The following is a 25,314-nucleotide window of genomic DNA, read 5'->3' on the forward strand; positions in this document are numbered from 1 at the left end:
ATATTTAAAGATAAACTTAGAAGAGAAAAGAAACAATAAGATACTTAAAGATAAAATTAGAAGATAAAAGAAAAGATTGAAAGATCAAAATAGAAGATAAAATATTTCAATTGCGATATGATAAAGATAACTACTTCTACGAAATTCAAATAAAGAAGAAATAAAACCTATATAATAAAATTGCTAAAACCTAACAAGTCTAATCAGACTAGATATATGGATTCAGGATTTGTCTGTTATCAATACCAGTGAACTAATTCTGCCCCACATCTATCCATCTACTTGCCCCTGATGCCTCACGATGACAAGCCTACCTTAATTACCTATCTTCCAAATTCCCTTTGCGAAGACTCAATAACTAAGATGCATTAGGATTACATTCTAGATGTTTGCTAAAGCATGAGCATTGGAGCATTAAGTCATGCTAACCCAATAATTTCTTTCTTTTATTGTTCTATTAAGCGTTACCCTCTCCCGAGTGGCCTAACCCTTAAAACCGATTCACGCATTCATTCCTTATCCCTAATTAGGCTTTACCCTCTCCCGAGTGGCCTAAAGACTAACAGAAAACAAAGTCCGAGATGCAGAATAAGCAAGAAAGAAAAGCAGATAAAAGAAACTGGAAGGAAAAACCCTCTAAAAGATAACCCGATAATTTCCTCCTTTTAGTGTTCTCTTAAGCGTTACCCTCTCCCGAGTGGCCTAACCCTTAAAACAGATTCAAGTATTCATTCCTTACCCCTAATTAGGCTTTACCCTCTCCCGAGTGGACTAAACCCTAACAGAAAGCAAGTTCAGAGATACAAGATGTAAAAAGACAGAACGGTAATTAAAGAACCTGGAGGAAATTCCTCTTTTTATTGATAACTCTTGAAATGCTCCATACATCATTGGCTTTTTAGGCATGCCAGGCCCTAGTTAGGGGATTAGCCACTCATGGTCATGAGGGCTTTACAATGAGAGGAGGGGTGAAAGAAAGGGAGTAAATGAAACCCCTAGGAGAGGGGGTTCTGTTGTGGTCTGTTCTATCCCTTGGACTGACTCTCTATTTATAGCTGCTGAAGTGGGCTTTGGGCCTTCGTAGGCGCGCTCAGGGCGACACCCCCTCGCTCAGCGCGTGTAGATCGCGCGCTTAGCGCACATGATGCAGGCTTAGCGCGTGCTTCTGTTAGATCGCGGGCTTAGCACGCGTGTTGCAGGCTTAGCGCGCGCTTCTGTTAGATCGCGGGCTTAGCGCGCGTGTTGCAGGCTTAGCGCGTGTTTCTGTTGGATCATGGGCTTAGCGCGTGACGCGCGCTCAGCGCGTGTATTGGGCTGGGCCTGCTTCAGATTTTCTTTTTTTCTTCAATTTTGCTGGCTTTTTTGCTTGTTACACCTCCAGTTTTTATATCTGCAGCCAAAATTCAACAAAACATCAATTCTTTAATATTTAAGCGCAAATAGCTGCTAAATAATTATCTTTAAAGACAATTTTGCCTTATTTTCTATCATCAAAATACAATTATTTAGCAGTTATCACCTTGGAATCCGTGGTGATTCTGTACTACCATGTAATCCTAGAAAAACACAGAGTTTCTGTATTAGGAACCCCCAGTTAAATTTTCAAGGTGATGCAATGGTTACCGAATCGGGGATGAGGACTTTACTGAGGTATATTGGTAGGAAAAACTCTGTGGAATTTGAATTAATCTTGTGTAAAGATTTCTACCTCCACTCTGTTTTTTTTAAGGTAGTTTCATGACAAATGGAATTGAATTGATTTGATATTATGAAAGCTTGGATAGGTTGATGGGGACCCGGTGCTGAGAGGAACGAGGAGAAGGGCTACGTACGTGTGTGTGAGCTCAATTTAAAGGTGGGCAATTGGGGATGGTGTACTTATGCCTGGGCTTGTAGAAATGGGATATTTGTTTTGCGCCATCGCCCGATTGCCACCTAGTACCACATATGAAGGGTGCCCCATAACCCAATAATCCATGTGTGAGAAAGCGTGGAAGAGTCAGTCTTCCAACTTTTATTAGTTGACCACAGAGTGGTACCTGAGGATATGTCGTGGGGGTCAGGAGACCTTGGGGACGTCAGGTGGGGTGCTATTGCCCAAAACCAAGCTTGGCCAATCCCGACCCAACCCGGGCATAGTCAGCCAGTGAGAACCTGTGACGTACCTAAGCAGGCGAGCTCCTGGTAGTCAACCAACAAAGGAACAAAATTCCACAAAGCAGGGAGGCTTGTGTGGCGGCTGGCCAGCTATCTATCTTGTCTTTTATCTGAGAAATTCCCTCTGGTAATCGATTACCATTTGTGTGTAATCGATTACAGGGTTTAAAAATTGAAACAGAACATTCAGTAACTGCTGGTAATCGATTACCATTTGTGTGTAATCGATTACATAGTGTTATATGCTACTGGTAATCGATTACCAATTATGTGTAATCGACTACACAGTGTAACTTTTAAGTTCCAATGTGCAATGGCAGTTGTAATTCATTTTTGGGCACTGGTAATTGATTACATACTTTGGTAATCGATTACCAAAGAGGAAATCTCTTGAAAAAGACATTTTGACTGTGCGTAGCCGTTATGGGATGCATTGTATCGCTACCTGTGTAGTTAGATTTCTTGTGAAAGAGTCTACCCCCTTTCTTTTATCTCTTGTAGATCGCGATGGTAGCACAGTTGATCCATGATTGCGTCGTGATGGAGTGCCTAGAGGGTGTTTGGGAGACCCTCGAAGGCAATGAGAGGTGCCAATTCCGTGGCATAGTTCGACTCACTACTACTTCGCTAGTACATCTGGAGCAACCCGCACGCACACTTCAGCAGCCTGTGGAGTGGATACTACCTACGCCTACTCCATATCGACTAGTTGAGCCTGTTCAATTGATAGAGGTGTCATCCTCTGAAGAGGATCTTGAAGAGGACCTAGAGGAGTTACCTCCTGAACCTGCTATGGATGCCCCTGACTTACCAGAGGATGGTGAGGACCCGCTCCCTGATGTAGATTCTCCAGAGGATATTATGTCAGCATCTGAGGCAGACTCTACAGAGGAGAGTGGCCCTGGAGGGACAGCGAATAGTGACGACTCTCCATCATAGCAGACGACTCTTTAGATTAAGCGTACATACTTTTGTGGGTGGGTGTATCTAGTTCAGACTGCTAGGTTTACTCTTTTGATTTTTGGGTGGGTAGACCTCTTGTATAGAAATTTTGATGATTGTATATATATTGTGGCTGATGCTACCACAATATTTACCTTTGCTCTAGATGTCACTGTGCTATTTTGCAAACTCTCATGTTTTGGACAGTTTTTGATGATGAAAACAATTATGTTTTATCTTGTTATTTGAAAAAGAAATGTTAACGAACTTTATTTGAAAAAAAAAAGTTTATCGACCGCACTTTATTATTTCTCACGTGATGACCCAAAATGATGGCTGGTATTTTTTTCTTAAAAGAAAAAAAAAAATAGCTTGGAGGTTATAAGTGATAAGAAAGAAATGAATCCGAATAGAGTTGTGAACTGGCCACTCAGGACTCTATAGTGATAATTTTCCTTCTGAAATTAATTACCGTGAAATAAATAACAGTGCGAAATAAAAAAGAGAAAAAAAATTCCCATGGTTTCTGCTATTTAATTTATTACTATTAAACCAATCATTATTTAGGGACGCCACAATTGGTGGCAGCAGAGCAAAAGTTGGATTCTAGTGAACCTGTCCATGGTCTTACTGTGTGAATGTTGTGTATCTCTGAAACGTGGAAGTAGGTTTCAGGGAGTGACGTTAAGTCACAAATTTTGTGTAATTCTACCCTCTTGTCTTAAGCAGGAAAGTGCAATTGATTTAGTAGAATTGTTGTGTGTATATATATATATAGAGAGATATTGTTATAACTGTCATAGCCTATATGGTACACTCTCTCAGTAGAATTTCTTGGATACTAATAGCTTCCCTACAGGTTAGGTATGGCAGGACGTGGTAGGGATCATAACCGTGATGTCCTCGACCGCATCACAGTTGTGCTGGAAACTCTAGTGCAGGAACTTGATGTGGAGCCGGCAGAGTATCGGGGACTCATGGCTTTCCGTAAGAACCACCCGCCGAAGTTCAGTGGGGACTATGGTCCAGAGGGTGCTAGGTTATGGTTAGCTGAGACTGAGAAGATTTTCGAGGCGATGGGATGCCTCGAGGAGCATAAGGTCCCTTATGCGACGTTCATGCTCCAGGGAGAAGCTGAGAACTGGTGGAAGTTCGTGAAACCTACATTAGCAGCACCTGGAGGCGTGATTCCTTGGAATGCCTTCAAGGACAAATTCCTAGACAACTATTTTCCACGAGATCTCAGAAAGCGAAAGGCGAGGGAATTTCTGGATTTGAAGCAAGGAAACATGTCCGTTGGAGAATACACGACCAAATTTAATGAACTTCTACAGTACTGGCCTCAATACCAAGATGCTCGGAACGAAGAGGACTTATGTGCTCAGTTTGAGAATGGGCTTCGACTGGAGATTCAACAGGCAGTTAGCTACATGCAGATTACAGATTTCAATCAACTGGTGATGAAGTGCCGAATATTTGAGGACAAGATGAAAAAGAGGCAAGCCAGAGGCTTTGGAGGACCACAAAGAAGCCGCCCTTTTAAAGGAAACAATAATAAGAGGATGAAGCCATATTCCAGCAACAAGGGGAAACAACCTATGGCTACGTCCAACATGAGCCAGTCAAAGGGGACTGGGGTACAGTGCTTTCAGTGCAGAGGACCGCATCTTAGGAGAAATTGCCCACAACTCCAACAGACACAGGAAGATCGTTGCTATATTTGTGGTAAGGTAGGCCATTATGCTCGGGAGTGTAGAATGGCTGGGAGACTGACGGTAACTGCCAATTCTAACACAGTCAACCGTGGATCTACTAATCCCACGAGGAGCGGTAATGTTAGCAACAACAATAACACTAGTGGTGGAAGACAGAAGGTACCCTCCCGGGTATTTGCTATGAGTGGATCAGAAGCTACTGCCTCCGACGATTTGATACAGGGTAAGTGTTTGATTGCTGATAAACTGCTAGATGTACTCTATGATTCGGGTGCCACACATTCGTTCATATCTCATGCATGTGTGGAGAGGTTGGGGTTATGTACGACAGAGTTACCATATGATATCGTGGTGTCTACTCCGACTAATGAGCCTGTAACCACCTCTCAGATGTGTTTGAAGTGTCCTATAACTGTTGAGGGTCGATCTTTTATGGCGGATTTGATTTGCCTACCTTTAGCTCATCTAGATGTGATCTTGGGAATGGACTGGTTATCTACTAACCATATCTTTCTAAACTGCAAAGAGAAGATGCTAGTATTTGGTGGAAATGTAATTCCGAATGAACCATTGAAGGAGAATGCTGCCAACAATGGAGTGGGGGACGTTCGAACCTACATGGTGCTGTTCTCCATGAATGTGGAGGAGGTCTCTGAAGTTAGCAGTATACCGGTGGTGTCAAAATTCCCAGAGGTCTTTCCTGATGACATTTGTGAATTACCACCTGAGAGAGAAGTGGAATTCATTATTGACTTGGTGCCTGGGGCGAATCCAGTGTCGATCGCTCCCTATAGGATGTCTCCAGTAGAACTAGCAGAGGTGAAGGCACAAGTGCAAGATCTCTAAAGTAAACAATTTTTTCGCCCAAGCGTATCACCGTGGGGAGCGCCGGTCTTATTGGTTAAAAAGAAGGATGGAAGCATGAGGATGTGCGTAGACTACCGGCAGCTGAACAAAGTCACTATCAAGAACAAATATCCCCTACCGAGGATATATGATTTGATTGATCAATTGAGGGGAGCGACGGTATTTTCGAAGATCGATTTGTGATCGGGGTATCATCAAATCCGAGTTAAGAAGGAAGATATTCCAAAGACTGCGTTTCGGACTCGGTATGGACATTATGAGTATTTAGTCATGCCATTTGGAGTAACTAATGCTCCGGCTATCTTCATGGACTATATGAACCGTATATTCCATGATTACTTAGATCTGTTCGTAGTTGTGTTCACTGATGATATCCAAGTGTATTCGAAGAATAAGAAGGAGCATGAAAAGCACTTGAGAATTGTGTTGCATATCCTGAGGGATAGGAAATTGTTCGCCAAACTGTCGAAATGTGAATTTTGGTTAGAGAAAGTGCAGTTCCTAGGGCACGTGATTTCTAAAGATGGGGTTGCGGTGGACCCGATTAAAGTGGAATCAGTTATGGAGTGGCAACAACCGACAACTCCAACAGAAGTTCGAAGTTTCTTGGGGTTGGACGGCTATTATAGGAAATTCATTGAGGGATTTTCTAAATTAGCACTACCCCTAACTTAACTAACTCGTAAGAATGAGAAGTTTGTTTGGAATGAGAAATGTGAGCAAAGCTTCCAAGAGTTGAAGAGGCGATTGACAACAACTCCAGTGTTGATTTTGCCCGACCCTAAGAGACCATTTAAAGTGTATTGCGATGCGAGCGGGCAAGGCTTAGGGTGCGTATTGATGCAGGAGGGAAGGGTAGTGGCTTATGCTTCACGCCAATTACGTCCTCATGAAGTTAACTATCCGACCCATGACTTGGAACTAGCAGTTGTGGTCTTTGCCTTAAAGATTTGGAGGCACTATTTATATGGCACTCGTTTTGAAGTTTTCAGCGATCACAAGAGCCTCAAATACTTGTTCGATCAGAAGGAACTCAATATGAGGCAACAAAGATGAATGGAGTTCCTCTAGGATTATGACTTTGGTCTTTCCTACCATCCAGGAAAGGCTAATGTAGTAGCCGACGCGCTGAGCCGGAAGTCCTTATATGTTGCGACCATGATGATTCTGGAACAGAGATTGATAGAGGAATTCCGAGATCTAAATCTAGCAATCGAGATGCGACCCAAGAGCTTATTTGTGGGAGCGTTGCAAATCACCAATGAATTCGTAAATCACATACGCGAGGCTCAAAAGGATGACCAGTTTCTATAAGACAAAGTGTTAGATGCAATGGAAGATAAGGATGTGGAGTTTAAAAAGGATACAACCGGGTTAATTAGATTTAAGGGGAGGATATGTGTACCGCCTTTAGATGATTCGAAAGTTAAGATCTTGGAAGAAGCACATAAAAGCTGTCTTAGTTTCCATCCAGGGATGACTAAGATGTACCAAGATTTGAAGAGAAGTTTTTGGTGGCATGGCATGAAGAAAGATGTAGCTGAATATGTAGCAAAATGTTTGACATGTCAAAAGGCCAAAGCTGAGCACTAGCGACCATTAGGAGGATTAAAGCCGCTAGAAATTCTGGTATGGAAATGGGAGAGCATGTCTATGGATTTTGTATCTAGTTTACCCAAGACGAGTCGTGGACACGATGCTGTGTGGATCATAGTAGATCAACTCACCAAATCTGCTCATTTTATTCCGGTAAATATGAAATATAAAATGGAGAAGTTAGTAGAGTTGTACATCAAAGAAGTAGTAAGGTTACATGGAATTCCTTCCAGTATCGTATCAGACAGGGAGCCGAGGTTTACCTCGCGATTTTGGACAAGTCTGCATGAAGCATTGGGGACAAAGCTGAAGCTCAGTTCAGCTTATCATCCCCAAACAGATGGTCAGACTGAGCGAACCATTCAGACTCTAGAAGATCTACTCCGGGCATGTATTATAGAGCAACAAGGCCGTTGGATGGAATGTTTGCCACTGATTGAATTTACTTACAACAATAGCTACCAAGCCAGCATTGGTATGGCTCCTTTTGAAGCTCTATATGGGCGAAAGTGCAAAACTCTTCTTTGTTGGTACGATGATGGGGAAGCAGTACTTCTTGGGCCTGAAATGCTACAACAAATTACTGAACAAGTGAAATTGATTCGAGAGAAAATAAAAGCATCCCAGGATAGGCAGAAGAGCTATTATGACAGAAGGAGAAAGCCATTAGATTTTCAAGAAGGAGAACATGTGTTTTTGAAGGTTGCTCCTGTAACTGGAGTCGGGAGAGCTCTCAAATCTAGGAAGCTAATGCCCAAGTATCTGGGTCTGTATCAAATTTTAAAGAAAGTTGGGCCTGTAGCCTATCAAATCGCTCTACCTCCGAGCTTATCGAATCTGCACCCTGTGTTTCATGTCTCTTAACTGAGATGATACAACCCGGATCCATCACATGTACTCGCACTGGACGAAGTACAAGTGAAGGATAACCTCACCTATAAAGCACAACCTCAGAAGATTACTGATCGAAGAATGAAGTCGCTGAGAGGTAAAGAGATCGCGTTGGTGAAAGTGCAGTGGGGACCCGACGAGGGTGATTCAACCTGGGAGTTAGAGGATAGGGTGAGAGAGTTGTACCCAAGTTTGTTCCTAGAGTAGTTAATTTCGGGGACGAAATTCCTTAAAGGGTGGGAGTATTGTGACATCCTGAAATTTCTACCCGAAATTTTGTAAGTATTACATTTAAATAATTACACACACACACACACACACACACACACACACACACACACACACACACACACACACACACACACACACACACACACACACACATATATATATATATATATATATATATATATATATATATTCTTGGTAGAAGTATGTACATTGGGGGAGAAATACGCGAGTTAGACTAATTAACGAAGAGTAACCCATAACTGGACGGTTATAGATTAATTCACAATTAATTAGTCTAAAAATTATCGTTTTGTGTGCAACTTATAATTAAACAAAACCAACCTCTGAACCACGCTCAGGGTCTCATTCTAAGCGTTTTGATATATACATTGCCTACCTTTGAAAACAGGTCCCGACGGGTGCAGAGAAACGCGAAGAACTGGAATCGGAGAGGCGGCACTCAAACTGAGACAGGATTTCAGCATCCAAAAAGGTCCAGTTTTTTTTTCTTCTTTTATGGCTGAGTATGTGGTCAAGTCAAAGGTAAAGGTGGGCCCTTTTGCTCTAATTAAAAAATGACATGTGGAATTGCTTTTAAAAAGAAAGTGAAAAAGAAAAGAAAAACCATTTTAAAAAGCCAAATCTTCTCTCTCTTTCTCCATAAACTTCCAACACAGCCCTCACCTTCTTCCTCCATGTTTCTTTTTCTCATTTTCTTCACCACCATTGTTGTCTCTTCAAGCTTCAAATCTCCCTTCATTTCCACACCAAATTGCAAGATAAAGTTGTTTTTGGAGTCTAGGAGCTTACCTCTACCTCGTGGGACCTTCAATTTCAGGTAAGGGTGAACTTCTCCTCACTTGAAATCTGTGGGTGTTGGGTTCTTGAGAGCTATAATGGGTAGTTCTACTAGGTTATTGCTTTAGGGTAGTTGTTTGTGAAGGAAATTGTTGTAATTATGCTAAACTTGACATGTTTAATGTAAGCAAAATTTCCCATGTTGATTTAGGGTTCAATAATGATGTTTTGAGATATACGTGTGCTTAAAATGTAGATAGAAAACTGGTAGAGAGGATGGGGAGAGTTAGCTTAGAGTTGAATGTGAGAATGGTAGTGTTGTAGGTGGAAAAGTGTGAGATTTTGAGGTTTAGAAAGCCAAATTTGGGGTCAGTGGAAATTTGAGTTTAAAGTGAGTTGATTCTAGTTTAGAATGTCAATTAGGACTTGTAGGAAAGCTTGGTCAGAGCAAATGAGGAAAATGAGTGGCAAATGTGAAAGAAAAGAGCCAATTATAGTGTAAATTGAGTGTTGAGAGGTCAATTTTTGAATAGGTGGAGATTTTACCTTAAAATTAGTTTGAGCAAGTCTAATTCAATGTTATAGACTTGATGAAGATGAGAGTTTACCCCAAAATCACCCAATTTTCATTTTCACCTTTCAAATCTTGAAAATTCACTAAATTTGGTGGGTTTTGGATACCTATGTTTTGCTTTACCTTAGTTTGAAGTTTGTTTTTGGCTTGAACATGATTTATACATGGTTTAGGACTTGTAGGATCCAATTTGAGTGGAATTAGATGCAAGTAAGATAGATTTTGAAAATCTGCAAAATTATGCAGAAAAGCTGCCCAATTATGCAGCAAATATGCCAATTATGCAGGAAAAAAAAACTGGTTGTGTAGTGCTAGTTTCTGCTGTCATGGGAAAGGTAGTATATCTCGTTATCTAGACATTCTTTAGCAGATCCCAACGGTCAAAACTTAGATTTCTGTATTAGGAACCCCCAGTTAAATTTTCAAGGTGATCCAATGGTTACCGAATCAGCTATGAGGACTTTACTGAGTTATATTGGTAGGAAAAACTCTGTGGAATTCGAATGAATCTTGTGTAAAGATTTCTGCCTCCACTTTGTTTTTTTTAAGGTAGTTTCATGACAAATGGAATTGAATTGATTTGACATTATGAAAGCTTGGAGGGGTTGATGGGGACCCGGTGCTGAGAGGAACGAGGAGAAGGGCTACGTACGTGTGCGTGAGCTCAATTTAAAGGTGGGCAACTGGGGATGGTGTACTTATGCCTGGGCTTGTAGAAATGGGATATTTGTTTTGCGTCATCGCCCGATCGCCACCTAGTACCACATATGAAGGGTGCCCTATAACCCAATAATCCATGTGTGAGAAAGCGTGGAAGAGTCAGTCTTCCAACTTTTATTAGTTGACCACAGAGTGGTACCTGAGGATATGTCGCGGGGGTCAGGAAACCTTGGGGACGTCAGGTGGGGTGCTATTGCCCAAAACCAAGCTTGGCCAATCCCGACCCAACCCGGGCATAGTCAGCCAGTGAGAACTTGTGACGTACCTAAGCAGGTGAGCTCCTGGCAGTCAACCAATAAAGGAACTAAAGTCCACAATGCAGGGAGGCTTGTGTGGCGGCTGACCAGCTATCTATCTTGTGTTTTATCTGAGAAATTCCCTCTGGTAATCGATTACCATTTGTGTGTAATCGATTACAGTGTTTAAAAATTGAAACAGAACGTTCAGTAGCTACTGGTAATCGATTACCATTTGTGTGTAATCAATTACACAATGTTATATGCTACTGGTAATCGATTACCATTTGTGTGTAATCGATTATACAGTGTTATATAATACTGGTAATCGATTACCAATTATGTGTAATCGATTGCACAGTGTAAATTTTAAGTTCCAATGTGCAATGGCTGTTGTAATTCGTTTTTGGGCACTGGTAATCGATTACATACTTTGATAATCGATAACCAAAGAGGAAATCTCTTGAAAAAAGACATTTTGACTGTGCGTAGCCGTTATGGGACGCATTGTATCGCTACCTGTGTAGTTAGATTTCTTGTGAAAGAGTCTACCCCCTTTCTTTTATCTCTTGTAGATCACGATGGCAACGCAGTTGATCCATGATTGTGTCGAGATGGAGTGCCTAGAGGGTGTTTGGGAGACCCTCGAAGGCAATGAGAGGTTCCAATTCCGTGGCACAGTTCGACTCACTACTACTTCGCTAGTACATCTGGAGCAACCCGCACGCACACTTCAGTAGCCTGTGGAGTGGATACTACCTACGCCTACTCCATATCGACTAGTTGAGCCTGTTCAATTGATAGAGGTGTCATCCTCTGAAGAGGATCTTGAAGAGGACCTAGATGAGTTACCTCCTGAACCTGCTATGGATGCCCCTGACTTACCAGAGGATGGTGAGGACCCGCTCCCTGATGTAGATTCTCCAGAGGATATTATGTCAGCATCTGAGGCAGACTCTACAGAGGAGAGTGGCCCTGGAGGGACAACGAATAGTGATGACTCTCCATCATAGCAGACGGCTCTTTAGATTAAGCGTACATACTTTTGTGGGTGGGTGTATCTAGTTCAGACTGCTAGGTTTACTCTTTTGATTTTTGGGTGGGTAGACCTCTTGTATAGAAATTTTGATGATTGTATATATATTGTGGCTGAAGCTACCACAGTTATTACCTTTGCTCTGGATGTCACTGTGCTATTTTGCAAACTCCCATGTTTTGGAAAGTTTTTGATGATGAAAACAATTATGTTTTATCTTGTTATTTGAAAAAGAAATGTTAACGAACTTTATTTGAAAAAAAAAGTTTACCGACCGCACTTTATTATTTCTCACGTGACGACCCAAAATGATGGATGGTATTTTTTTTTTTGAAAAGAAAAAAAAAATAGCTTGGAGGTTATAAGTGATCAGAAAGAAATGAATCCGAATAGAGTTGTGAATTGGCCACTCAGGACTCTATAGTGATAATTTTCCTTCTGAAATTAATTATCGTGAAATAAATAACAGTGCGAAAAAAAAGAGAAAAAAAATTTCCCATGGTTTCTGCTATTTAATTTATTACTATTAAACCAGTCATTATTTAGGAACGCCACATGAACCTCTAGCTTTGCAATCTTGTGAAGAATTATGGAGTTGTAGTGTTAGAGTAGTCCTCTAGTGTCATTCGTCGTGCATGTTCCTTTTCCATTTGAATGTAGCTTTGTGGAGAGGGAGGAGGTGAGGTTTGACTGCTTCATTGTGCTTCTTGCTCCCTTCTTTTTCTTGCAGCGTTGTTACGCCTGCAAGTGGCTTCAATTTCCAAGTTGATAGGAGCTAAATCTCCAGGTGCAGTTCTACCTTGCATACACAAAAACAAGAACTATCATGAAAATTATGGAAGAAAAGAATGCAAAAGAAAAATTGTAAAATAAAGAATAAAAGAATTATTGCTTATAAATTGAAAATGTATGGCAACCAAGTACAAAGACAAATCCCTGGCAACGGCGCCAAAAACTTGTTAACGATTTGGTAAGTGCACCAAATGTCCAAGTAATGAAACTTGGAAGCCCAAGTGTCGAACTCCACAAGGATTTTGTTTTGTACTTTTATTGTATAATTTTCAATTCTTAAGGGAAGAAATGAAGAGTGGTGCAAAATAAGTAAAAGAATGCTAATAGATAACAACTAATGGTAGAGAAAATAATAGAAAGCAAAATAATTATTTAGCGAATTCAATAAAATGAAAATTTTAGGACCTAGCATGCCTTGTTTGCCTAGGATGTATGATTTTTGGATTTTTCTTTATCTATTAGGTGAATTTATCCTACCCACATCTAATCAATTACTTGCTCCTGATGTCTCATAATGACAAGCCTATTTTACCTACCTATCTCCCAAATGCCTTTGCAAAGATTCAATAGATAAAGCGCATGAAGCTTTGATTCTAGATGTGTGCTTTAATGCATGGGCATAATTTTATCATCCTATGTCTAGCAATGATTTCATTATGATATCTTTTCTTTTTGTTCTATTAGAAGTTATCCTCTGTCGAGCGTATAACCCATAAAACTGATACATGCATATTTTCTTTATATTTCTACCTTCCTAAGACAATCTTTATCCTAGCCCTCCCCCAAATTAGGGGTCTATTTTGAATAAAACCCTTATGTTTTCTTAAAACCCTAAAACAAGGTCAGAGATATCAGAAATTAGGCTCAGGGATTTTATTAGAAAAATAATTATTAATGTTTGGCTCAACAAGGGTGCAAGGGATAAATTTTCACCAAAGGCTGGCTTTTTGGCTAAGTGGCTAAAATAAAAAGAAGCATGGCTTTGATCATTTCCACCTTGTGTAATTAATCTAATAGTCTAAGAATGATGCAAAATTGGGAAATTAAAAACATACGTTATCTCACAAATAAGTTCACATAGCTCACCGAGACAAGATAAAGTTGTTGGCTTGCCATACCATGATTTCTTTCAACCAAAGAAACCTTTTCTCTCTTTGTTGTGATTCATACTCCACTGCTTGAACTGACGCTTTCCTCTAGGGAACCATTTTCACAAAATTGGCATGCAGCATTTCAAGTGTTAAGTCCTTTCATAAAAGCTTTTAATAATGACCTTATAATTATCATGAAATTATTCAATAAGAGATAACATAACTGAATTTAAATAGCATTATTTACAGACCAAGTACAAATAAAACATAAAGTTCAAATAAAACATCAAAAGCATAAATAAAACATAGAATTAAAATCCAGCTTCTCTTCAACCCAAGTCTGGCCATGGGCCCAAATCAGTAGCTGTCAGGTTCGCGATGATGTCATCTTTAGCTCCGGCCATAGTCTCTCTGACCTTAGAGGGCTCACCCCTCCCATCAGTAGAGGGTTGGACTCCTGGCCACGCAACCTGCTGGATGAAGGCCTCTGGGGTCATAAGTGGTGGGTCCATCTTCATGTGAACGGAAAGTCGATGAAGATCTCGGACGATGATCTGTTGGCCCTGATAAATGGACCGGAGCATCTGACTGTGTAGATCCGGCGGGGCTGAAGTGGATGGTTTCTGGTGACGTGCGACCTGTGGTGGTGGTTGTGCGAGAGGCAGGGTGTTTGGCGCGGCAGCTCTGGTGCGGGTACGATGGGGCCCGAGGAATGTGATGGATGGATCTGTGGGGTTCCAACAGTTCTTCTTAATATAGGCCAAGTTGATCACAGGGCTTAGTGACTCGAATGTCAGGGAATCAGAAATTACCCCCTGAGCGTCACATAGCGTTGTCATCAACGCTAGGAACCCTAGCCTGGAGGTGCTGGACTGGGCAATCTGTGTGATTTGACCTGAGATGAAACTGCCCAAGTCCATGTCCATCTTCATTACTAGACCATAAATCAGTCGTGCCTTGTCAACATTCAGATCAGAAGTGTGAGAAGTAGGAGCAAGATTAAAGTAAGAAAGTATGCTCCATGTTTGTGTGAGTGTGGTCAAATCCTTCCCCAACAGCTTCCATGGAGCACCATCAACATTCAGAACAAAACCTCCACCAGGTGTGCATAGGGTTGCTGCAATGGCCTGATGGTCCGGGTACGTATGCAGATATTGGGAGTATGCTGAATAGTCCTCTCCATCAGCCAGGATGACTGGGGTGTCGAGGAAGTCGTTGATTGTCTTTGCATCGAATCTAATGACCTGCCCCTGCACCCTGCAGTATTTTGGAGCTCCATCCTCTGGGTCATACATTTTTTAGTAGAATTCCTTGACTAGAGCAACGTCAATTTGCTTCTCTGGGAGTTTGGTGAGTACCTGGGGCGAGCTCCACGTTCCTCTCCGGTAGAATGTTCCGGAGGTGAACGTTGTCCTAATATCTATGCCAGGCGACCTCAGAAGTGAAGCAAGAAGAATCCCAGGTGAATTCTCCTCCTTGTGTAGGTACTGCTTTGGGTTTCAGTGAGGTCATCTGAAAAAAAAAATCACATCAGACTAGGTTTAGCAAAATAGGGGTGCAAACAGAAAGCCATAAATAAAAATAAAAATAAAAAATAAAATAAAATATGTGGCGCTGAGCCGCCAATCCTCGCTAAACGCAATCCTTGGTTCTTCTTGGACACACTAAGCGCAAGTGTCGTGCTTAGAGAGCTTAGAGATCTTCATGAGTGCACTAAGCGCAGCATGCTCGCTAAGCGCGTTGACCGGGTTCATCTATCTCTTTGGTCTCGCTTAGCGCGTGGTGTCGCACTTAGCGATCTCATTGTCCAATCTTCCAATTTTCTTATTCAGATGGCATGCTCTCGCTAGGCCCAATACGAGGCTTAGCGAGTAATTACCTGCAAAAAAACAATGAACACAGAGCGAGAAAATAAGTGTACCTTTAAAATAGTGAGCTTTGCGTGAAGAGGAGTAAGTTTGAGTGAGGGAGTAAGAAGTGAAAGCAAAGGAGAGACAGAAAGAAACTTGAGAAAACAGGTTTGGAAGTTGAAGAATGAGTGGGAAACAGAGAATTAAAGGAGAGAATAGAAGTTAAGAGGTTGGGTGTTTTTGAAAACTGCCCAGCAGTTATGACATGTGCGCTTAGCGAGCAGGGGCCGCTAAGCGCACCAAGGGCAATGTCCCTTGGTATTCCCCTTAAAAAAATTTAAATTTTAAATTTGAATTTACCTGGGCGCTCAGCGAGAGTGTCTCGCTGAGCGCGTCTAACTATAGCATGGTGTTGGGCGCACTATTGCACGCTGAGCGCGATGCCTTTGTTAGCCCAATCACATCTTGCTTCTTGCACCCCTGAAATTAATATATACACTTTTTTTTTGTTCAAAAATGCTGAGTTGCCTCCTAGTCAGCGCTTAGTTTATCGTCTTTAGCTAGACGTTGTGCTTCCTTTAGGGATCCATCTCTTTTCAGGGTTGCCCATTGTAGGGTCCATCAACTCCACTGCTACATGGGGTCTCACTTCTTTAATCATGAATGGCCATGACCAGTTTGACTCCAGCTTTCCTAGAAATAACCTAAGCCTGGAGTTAAAGAGTAGAACCTGTTGTCCTAGCTGGAAATCCTGTCTCTGTATTTTCTTGTCATAATACACCTTCATCTTTTGCTTATAAATTATGGAGGATTCGTAGGCGTTCATCCTCATTTCTTCTAACTCCAACAATTGTAACTTCCTTTTTTCTCCAGATGTAGCTTCATCAAAGTTGAGTAGTTTAAGAGCCCAATAGGCTTTGTGCTCTAATTCCACCGGTAGGTGGCATGCCTTCCCATATACCAGTTGAAACGGGGACAGACCGATGGGGGTCTTGAATGTTGTCCTATAAACCAAAAGAGCATCATCTAACTTCAAAGCCAAATCCTTTCTGTAGAAGCAAACTTCATGATAAATCAAGATTGATTCAAAGAGTTTTGATGATAACAAAGATGATGACAAAATGCAAAGCTCAAAAGTCAAGAACACTTCATGATAACAAATTTGATTTCAAGAATCAAGAATCAAGTTTCAAGATTCAAGATTCAAGTTCCAAGAATCAAGATCAAGATTCAAGATTCAAGATTCAAGACTAAAGATTCAAGAATCAAGAGAAGACTCAATCAAGATAAGTATTAAAAAGTTTTTTCAAAAACTAAGTAGCACATGAATTTTTCTCAAAAACCTTTTACCAAAGAGTTTTTACTCTCTGGTAATCGATTACCAGATTATTGTAATCGATTACCAGTAGCAAAATGTTTTTCAAAAAGCTTTCAACTGAATTTACAACGTTCCAATTGATTTCAAAATGTTGTAATCGATTACAATGATTTGGCAATCGATTACCAGTATGTTTGAACGTTGGAATTCAAATTTAATTATGAAGAGTCGCATCCTTTCACAAAAAAGCTTTGTGTAATCGATTACACAGATTTGGTAATTGATTACCAGTGATAGTTTCTGAACAAAATCAAAAGATGTAACTCTTCCAATAGTTTTCAAGTTTTTCTAAAAGTCATAACTTTTCCAAATGGTTTTTAAGTTTTTCTAAAGGTTATAACTCTTCTAATGGTCTCTTGACTAGACTTGAAGAGTCTATAAAAGCAAGGCTTTGATTTGCATAATTCATTCATTCTTTGAACTCCTTCTTCTTCTTCCTTTGCCAAAAGCTTTCTAAAGTTTTATGGTTTTCCAAACCTTGAAAACAAAACTTGCGCTATTCATCTTTTTCATTCCCTTCTCCCTTTGCCAAAAAGAATTCACCAAGGACTAACCGCCTGAATTCTTTTTGTGTCTCTCTTCTCCCTTTTCCAAAAGAATGAAGGACTAACCGCCTGAATTCTTTTGTGTCTCCCTTCTCCCTTGTCAAAGAATTCAAAACGACACAGTCTGAGAATTCTTTTGATTCTTCCCTTTCCCATATACAAAAGATTTCAAAGGACTAACCGCCTGAGAATTCTTTTGTATCCCCATTCACAAAGTTTCAAAGGTTTAATCGCCTGAGAACTTTGTCTTAACACATTGGAGGGTACATCCTTTGTGGTACAAGTAGAGAGTACATCTACTTGGGTTGTTGACTGAGAATAAGAGAGGGTACATCTCTTGTGGATCAGTTCTAGTGGAGGGTACATCCACTAGGTTGTTCAAAGAGAACAAGGGAGGGCACATCCCTTGTGGATCTTTGCTTGTAAAAGGATTTTTACAAGGTTGAAAAGAAATCTCAAGGACTGCAGGTCGCTTGGGGACTGGATGTAGGCACGGGTTGTTGTCGAACCAGTATAAAAACTCTTGTGTGTTTGTCTCCTTCTTCCCTACTCTTTTAATTTCCGTTGTGCATTTTAATTCCCGCTTTTACTTTTGGTTAAGTTTCTTTTCTATTCTTCATTTACTTAACAACATAGTAAAAGCCTTAGAAGAGTAAATTTTTAATTAGTAAAGGTTTAGGAATAATTAATTCAACCCCCCTTTCTTAATTATTCTGAGGCCACTTGATCTAACACTTTCTTGATGATGCAACAGTCTTTTCAAGGATCCACTTTAGCTCTCTATTTGAGACTTCTGCTTTACCATTTGCTTGTGGACAATAAGGTGTGGCCACCTTGTGTCTAACATTATAATGCTCCAGAACCTTTTTCAGTTGTGTGTTGCAGAAGTGTGTTCCCCCATCACTGATTAGGGCTCTAGGTACTCCAAAGCGGGAAAAGATGTTTTTCTTTAAAAAATTTATCACCACTTTGGCATCATTGTTTGGAGTGGCTATGGCTTCCACCCACTTGGACACATAATCTACGGCTACCAAGATATAGATATTCCCATATGAAGATGGAAGAGGTCCCACAAAATTAATTCCCCAACACTAAAAAATTTCTACCTCCATTATGTTTTGTAGAGGCATCTCGTTTCTTTTGGAAATCCCCTCTGTTCTCTGGCATTTGTCATAGTGACACACATAGTCATGAGCGTCTTTAAAGATTGAGGGCCAAAAGAAAACTTATTGTAGCACTTTTGCTACCGTCCTATCTCCGCTGTCGTGATCGCCATAAGGCGAACTATGACAGTGCCAAAGGATTCTTTGTGCTTCCTCCATTGTAACACACCTCCTTAGTAGATTATCTGCTCCCAGCTTGAACAGATGTGGGTCATCCCATACATAGAAGCGGGCATTATGTAGAAACTTCTTCCGCTAATTCTACTTGAGTTCTTCGGGAATGATCCTTGTGGCTTTGTAGTTGGCCATGTCAGCAAACCAAGGTCTTGTGGTAACTTGTAAGAGGAATTCATCTGAAAATTCTCCCCTTACTTTCGGTTCTTCTTTAGTTACTTCTTCGTTCTTCAACCGGGAGAGGTGATCAGCCACCACATTCTCAGATCCCTTCTTGTCTTTGATAACTATATCGAACTCTTATATGAGCAGGACCCATCTAATTAGCATTGGTTTGAAATCTGCTTTGGTAAGAAGGTGCTTGATAATGACATGATCGGTGAAAATCACTACCTTTGACCCCGCCAAGTATGACCTGAATTTTTCCAAGGCAAAGACAATAGCTAACATCTCCTTCTCCATAGTGGCATAATTCATCTGTGCATCACTGAGAACCTTGCTAGCATAGTAAATGGCGTGGAATGTCTTGTCTCACCTTTGTCCTAGGACTGCGTGTCGCAACCTACCCTTCGGCGGAAGGGCGACGCGGGGCTCACGGGTGGGTCTTCCATGGGAGGAGAACGCGCGGAGTCGCCACCAACGTTTATTCAAGGAAAACGTCGGAAAAACCGGAAAAGGTGTGATCTACGAACTTTAATCGTGAAAGGTTCAGGAGTTGTTTTTATGCACGGGGAAGGTATTAGCACCCCACGCGTCCGTCACAAGGGACGACAGCCTTTAATCAAGTGTGCAAATATGACTTCAAAATGTTTTATTTTCCCCTTTTTTTATGTCTTTTTGTGTTTTTATTCTTTTTATGTTTTTTTGTATTTCTTATCAGACCTACGTAGTTCTTTTAGAACTAAACGTGGGTTAAGTTGTTTTGATCTTTTTCTGCAAGATCGATTTTAACCGAACAAAAGTCATTTAAGGCGTTGGACCATTAAACGATCTTTTGATTTTTGGAAAGGAGAGAAATGTTAAGGTGTTGGACCATTAACGATCTCTTGGTTTTGAAAGGAGAGAAATGTTAAGGCATTGGACCATTAACGATCTCTTGGGGTGGTCGACAAAAGCGGGGCTTTTTCTCCTACGTATCCTCAATTGCGATGAGGAAATTAGACCTACATAGTTCTTGCAAAAGCAGTAAAGTTATGGATTGATTTTATGCTTTTGAACGGTCCATGTTAACCAATAAAAGCAAAGAGGACCGTTTAAGGCGTTGGACCTTAAAACATTTTCAAGTGATTTTTGTGGACAAAGCTTGATTTATGAGTTGATTTTAGCCTTTGCTTCACTTTGGTTATTAGTTAATTCATTCAAGGAAACTTTCAAAGAAAAATGTCCGATTGATTTTTTTTTATTTTATTATTATTTTTTTTCAAGATATTTTGATTAGTTTATTATTATTTTGCTTTTTTGGTTTAACCGAGGTTACAGCGTGAACGATCGGTTAGATTTTGCTTTAATAGTAATTAAACGAGATTATAACACAAATGATCGGTTGAAATTCATTTTATCATTTATTAGGTGAGAAAACAACTTAAATAAACGATTAAAAGCTCGTTAAAGCGGAAGAAAAGAAAACTGAAAGTAGGCAAAATGGAACTGAAAGTACACAAAACAAGTAAGGGTGCATAGAATGAATTGAAAGATTCGATTTCGGGAACTTACCGGTTGAAGACCGAAGAACGACGAAGAACGATGAAGAATTTCCACAGAATCGCTTACGGAAACGTCTCGGAAGCATTACGGAAGCACCTCAGATTGGATTTTCTTCACGAAAACACATTTTTTTCACCAAAAACAGCCAAAATGCATAGCCCCCAACATTTTGAAACAGCCCCCCCCCCCCTCCCCTATTTATAGGGGAAAAGGGAGGTGCTTGCCGCCCAGAGGCTTCTTAAGGAAGATTTCTAAGCGCACCCCAATTACTAAGTTCACCCCGTTTTTGTACTTTATGGAAAAGTTACGGAAGTGTTTCTGATTTGATTTTCATCTTTTTTTTCTCTTCCCTTTCACCAGTGTTAAGTGAAATATGCTTAGCCAAGGTTTTCGGAAATTTTACGGAAGCCCCGGAAACCATTTTTCAACAACACGGAGGAGCTTGCCGCCCAGTTGCTTCCTCCTTAAGCAACCTAACTTCCAAAATGTTTTGGAAGGGCCTAGATTCAAATTTCTATTTAAACCCCTAACTTGATAAGTTCACCCCCCCCCCATTTTTGTTTTTTTGGCTGTTTTCTTTCTGAAATCTCACGAAACTTTACGGATTCCACCGTGATGAGTGTTAAGCCTTCCGAAGTGATCAACAATGGCCCTCGGATGAAATTAGAGTGTAACAGTGTATTTACACACACCCCACTTTGCTAAATACACTCTCATTTTCGTGTTTTTGACCGGTTTATTCCCGAAACATCTCGGAACTTTACGGATTCCACAACGATGGATGTTAAACATTTTGAGGTGGTCAAACGAAGGTCGCATGCCGACAAAAAATGGTCCCCAGACGAAATTAGGGTATGACACTGCGCCCACTACATAGTCACTGGCATCACAGATCAATTCAAATTCTTTACTCCAGTCAGGTGCGATCATTACTGGGGTAGTTGTGAGCTTGTTTTCAGGGTTTGGAATTTCGTTGAACATTCTTCATCAAATTTAAAAACAACATCTTTGTTTAGCATATTACTCAGCGGCCTTACAATCTTGGAGAAGTCTTTGATGAACCTCCTGTAAAACCCTGCATGTCCTAAGAAACTCCTGATGCCTTTAATGTTTGATGGTGGTGGTAACTTTTCAAGAACATCTATCTTTTCCCGATCAACCTCAATTCCTCAAGCCAAATTTTTATGGCCCAAGACTATGCCTTTTCGAACCATGAAGTGGCACTTCTCCCAATTTAGCACCAAGTTTGTTTCTATGCATCTTTGTAGTACCATTTCCAAGTTCTTTAAGCAGCTTTCAAATGAGGTCCCAAACATTGAAAAGTTATCCATGAATACTTCGATGCTTTTCTCCACCATATCTGCAAAAATGGCCAACATGCACCTTTGGAATATGGCAAGTGCATTACATAACCCAAATGGCATTCGTCTATAGGCAAAGACACCAAAAGGGCATGTAAAAGCCATCTTCTCCTGATCCTTGGGGTCCACAACAATCTGATTATATCCGGAGTATCCATCTAGGAAGCCGTAATAGGCCTGTCTCGCAAGCCTCTCCAACATATGATCCATGAGAGGTAAAGGAAAATGGTTTTTCCTTGTGGATTCGTTAAGCTTGTGGTAGTCGATGCACATTCTTCAGCCAGTAATAGTCATTGTTGGTACCACCTGAACTGGGCTTACCCAAGCACTGTCGAAGATGGGGTAGATAAGCCCATCCTCTAGAAGCTTAATCACCTTTTTTCTCACCTCTTCCTTCATTGATTGGTTGAGGCTTCTCTGGGGTTGTTTGACTGGTCTGTAATCTTCTTCTATCATTATCTTGTGCATACAGTAGGCAGGGCTAATTCCTTTGAGGTTCGATATGTGCCACTCAATTGCTACTCTGTGTCTTTTTAGGATTTCTACCAACCTATTTTCTTCTTCGGATATGAGTTCATTATTGATCACCACATGCTTGGTCTCATTTTCTTCCAAGAACACGTACTTCAGTTGGTTGGGCAACGTCTTCAACTCTACCTTGGTCTTCTCAGATGAAACCTTGCTTTTTAGTTCTTCAAAACTGGTCCCCCCCCCCCCCCCCACAGGCATGTTATCCTCACGGTCTAAGTCTTCCAAGCAAGCCCTTAGATCTTCTTCTTCTTCACTGGTTAGGTAATCAATAGCATTTATTAAGGCTTTCGCCAGCAAAGTTTGTGTGGTTGCAAGAGTGCTAACATCTTCTTTATCGACCTCCTCCACCTTGAAGTATTTCCTGTCCTCCTCTGGGTATTTTATTTCCTCAAAAAGGTTGAAGGTTACCTTTTGGTTGTCAACACTCATTTCTAGATTTTCATTCCCCATGTCTACCACACAATTGACAGTCAACATGAAGGGTCTACCTAGGATAAGAGGATCTTCATGTCTTCTTCTATATCCATGATAACAAATCCACCGAAAAAGTGAAGTGGCAAAATTTGACAAGAACATCTTCTACCACCCTATATGGTCTTGTGATTGATCGGTTTGCTAGCTGAAGTGTCATCCTGGTAGGGCCTATCTTCATATTACCAATTCTTCTACACATTGATAGGGGCATCAAGTTGATGCTTGCCCCTAAGTCAATGAGGGTCTTTCCCATCAACTCATTCCCTATAGTGCAAGGGATAGTTACGCTCTCGGGATCTTGAATTTCTTTGACAACTTCCTCTGTATCACCGCACTACAGTTGCCTCCTACCACAATGCTCTCATTATCAATGTACTTTCCCTTCTTGGTAAGGATGTCTTTCATGAATTTGGTGTAGAGTGGCATCTGCTGTAAGGCTTCTCCAAATGGAATGGTTATTTCCAGCCCCTTGAATATCTCCAAGAAACGCTTGAAGTAGCGCTCCTTATTCTTCTTTGAGGGCACTAAAGGATATAGGGCTCCTTTAGAGGGGCTGGTGGCTTTTCTTTCCTAGCTTCTCGAGCTAACTGGCTTTTGGTCTAAGAGATTAAGACCTTCTTTCTCTTCTTCCTTCTTCTCTTCTTCTTTCTCTCCTTCTTTGTTTATCCTTCCTTCCTCAAACTGGTCTCTTTCATCTCTTTGTTCTCCTTGTGCTCTTCTTTGGCTTCTTGTCAACACTGCTTTGCATTCCTCCTTTGGGTTCTTCTCTGTATTGGCTCCAAAGCTGCTAGTGGGTCTTTCACCCATTTGTTTGGCTAATTGTCCCACTTGAATTTTCAGGTTCTTGATAGAGGCTTATGTGCTCCGGTAATTAGACATGGATATCTAAATGAATTGGTTCAATGTCTCCTCAAGCTTGCTAGTTTTCTCATGAAGATGTACCTGTAGGTTAAGATTCTAGGCTGACTGACTTCTCTGCTCCTTGTTGAATTGATTCCCGAATGATTCCTCCAGCTTGAGCCTTGTGTGAAATTCCTCCCTTGATTGAATCCCAGCGGTCCTCCTTGGTTATAGCCTTGGAATCCGTGGTGATTCTGTACTCCCATGTAATTCAAGTCCTTGGAAGGATCTTCTTGGACTATACATTGTCCTGGGTCGTGCACTCCTCCATATATGTGGTATCCCCCTATCTGCATAACTGAAAAGTGATAAGGACTTACCACTTGTAGTTGTTGTGAAAGCTTGTTAAGGGTTTCTGTTAGGGCCTTGTCAGTTGATGAATACGACTAACTTTTGTGTATAAAACCTGTGTATATTGTATCAAACTTTCCCAATTTATGGTTGTTTTGTAATACTATAAGTATTTTTTGTTAAATATAGGTAGTAGATAATTTATACTTTTGTTTTGTGCGTTTAATAATCAATTTCTCTCAATTTCAGGTTAAATAGGCAACTTTGGCAAAGTGTTATTTTTCACTCTTTCGCTAAGCCAAGCTGCTGGCTTAGCGAGAATTCGCTAAGCGCAACCTTCAATGGCTAAGCGAGAGGAAGAATCCAGAAGAAGATGAGCTATCAAGTTCACTAAGCGCACCGCTCCAGGTCATCAAGCGCACTGCTTCAGCTCATCCATTAAGCGAAACAAGCGCACTAAGCCAAAATCCATTTATGCGCGCTAAGCGATCCAGATCTGCGCTAAGCACACGAGCACGAACAAGGCCACCTATTTAAGCCTGAAATCAGATTTGCAAATGGAGTTTGGGCACTTTTCTTGAGAAGCTCAGCATGCACGAAGGTTCTAGAGAGAGAAAGGTCCAAGTTCCAGAGAGTTCTGAGAGATTTTGCTGTGTGAAGATCTGCAGAGATGCGAGTTCGAAGCGGAAGCCGTTATGAGAGCTTAAGATGAGTTTGTGAGTGATTGTGAGATCCTAGAGGTGAAGGAGACATCCTCACCACTTGTGTTTTTGCAGTCTTTCATCATGTTCTTCTCTTTGTTGTAAAGGAGGTTTCCAGACTATGGAAAGCTAAATCCTCTGTTGGATCTTCCCTGTAGGTACCTGATGTAAATATATTTCTATCTATGTAATGATGTTTTATGTGTTCTCTGTGCTAGCTGCTTTTCATTCCAGTGTGCTTTTACCTTGATCACCTAGATGCATGCTTTGTTAGGGTCATTCAACAGTGGAAACTGGTCTGATTCTAAAGTCCTTGATAGTACAGTACTAAGTTGTTGTGCTATCACGAGGAATCAAGGTACAAGAACTTAGTTGTGTATGTGTGTCTTAATGCGGTCTTGGTTGAGTTTAGTCTTACAAGAGGAATCTGCGGATGAGGCTTGATCAGAACTAGGCTAGGCTATCATGAGGAATCGGGGTCTAGCAGTCCAGGAGACAACATAGGAACGCATAAGCATTGTTAAATAGAGAACATCCTTTTTAGCATCAGGAACCTATGAGGAAGACCACGCATTCTCTACTTGTTTTTACACAGT

The 25,314-nt window shown here is 40.9% G+C and overlaps 1 protein-coding gene across 1 annotated transcript; it reads left to right on the forward strand.

Annotated features, from left to right (window-relative positions):
- Positions 1–3,965: 3,965 nt before the first annotated feature.
- Positions 3,966–5,660, forward strand: LOC112997849 (uncharacterized). The gene is made up of 3 exons (XM_026123914.1): positions 3,966–5,037; positions 5,341–5,478; positions 5,590–5,660. The coding sequence occupies exons 1-3, from the start codon at positions 3,966–3,968 to the stop codon at positions 5,658–5,660; spliced, it is 1,281 nt and encodes a 426-aa protein (XP_025979699.1).
- The last annotated feature ends 19,654 nt before the right edge of the window (positions 5,661–25,314 follow it).

This window comes from Glycine max, chromosome 9 (genome assembly GCF_000004515.6).
Source record: "Glycine max cultivar Williams 82 chromosome 9, Glycine_max_v4.0, whole genome shotgun sequence".
Lineage (NCBI taxonomy): Eukaryota > Viridiplantae > Streptophyta > Magnoliopsida > Fabales > Fabaceae > Glycine > Glycine max.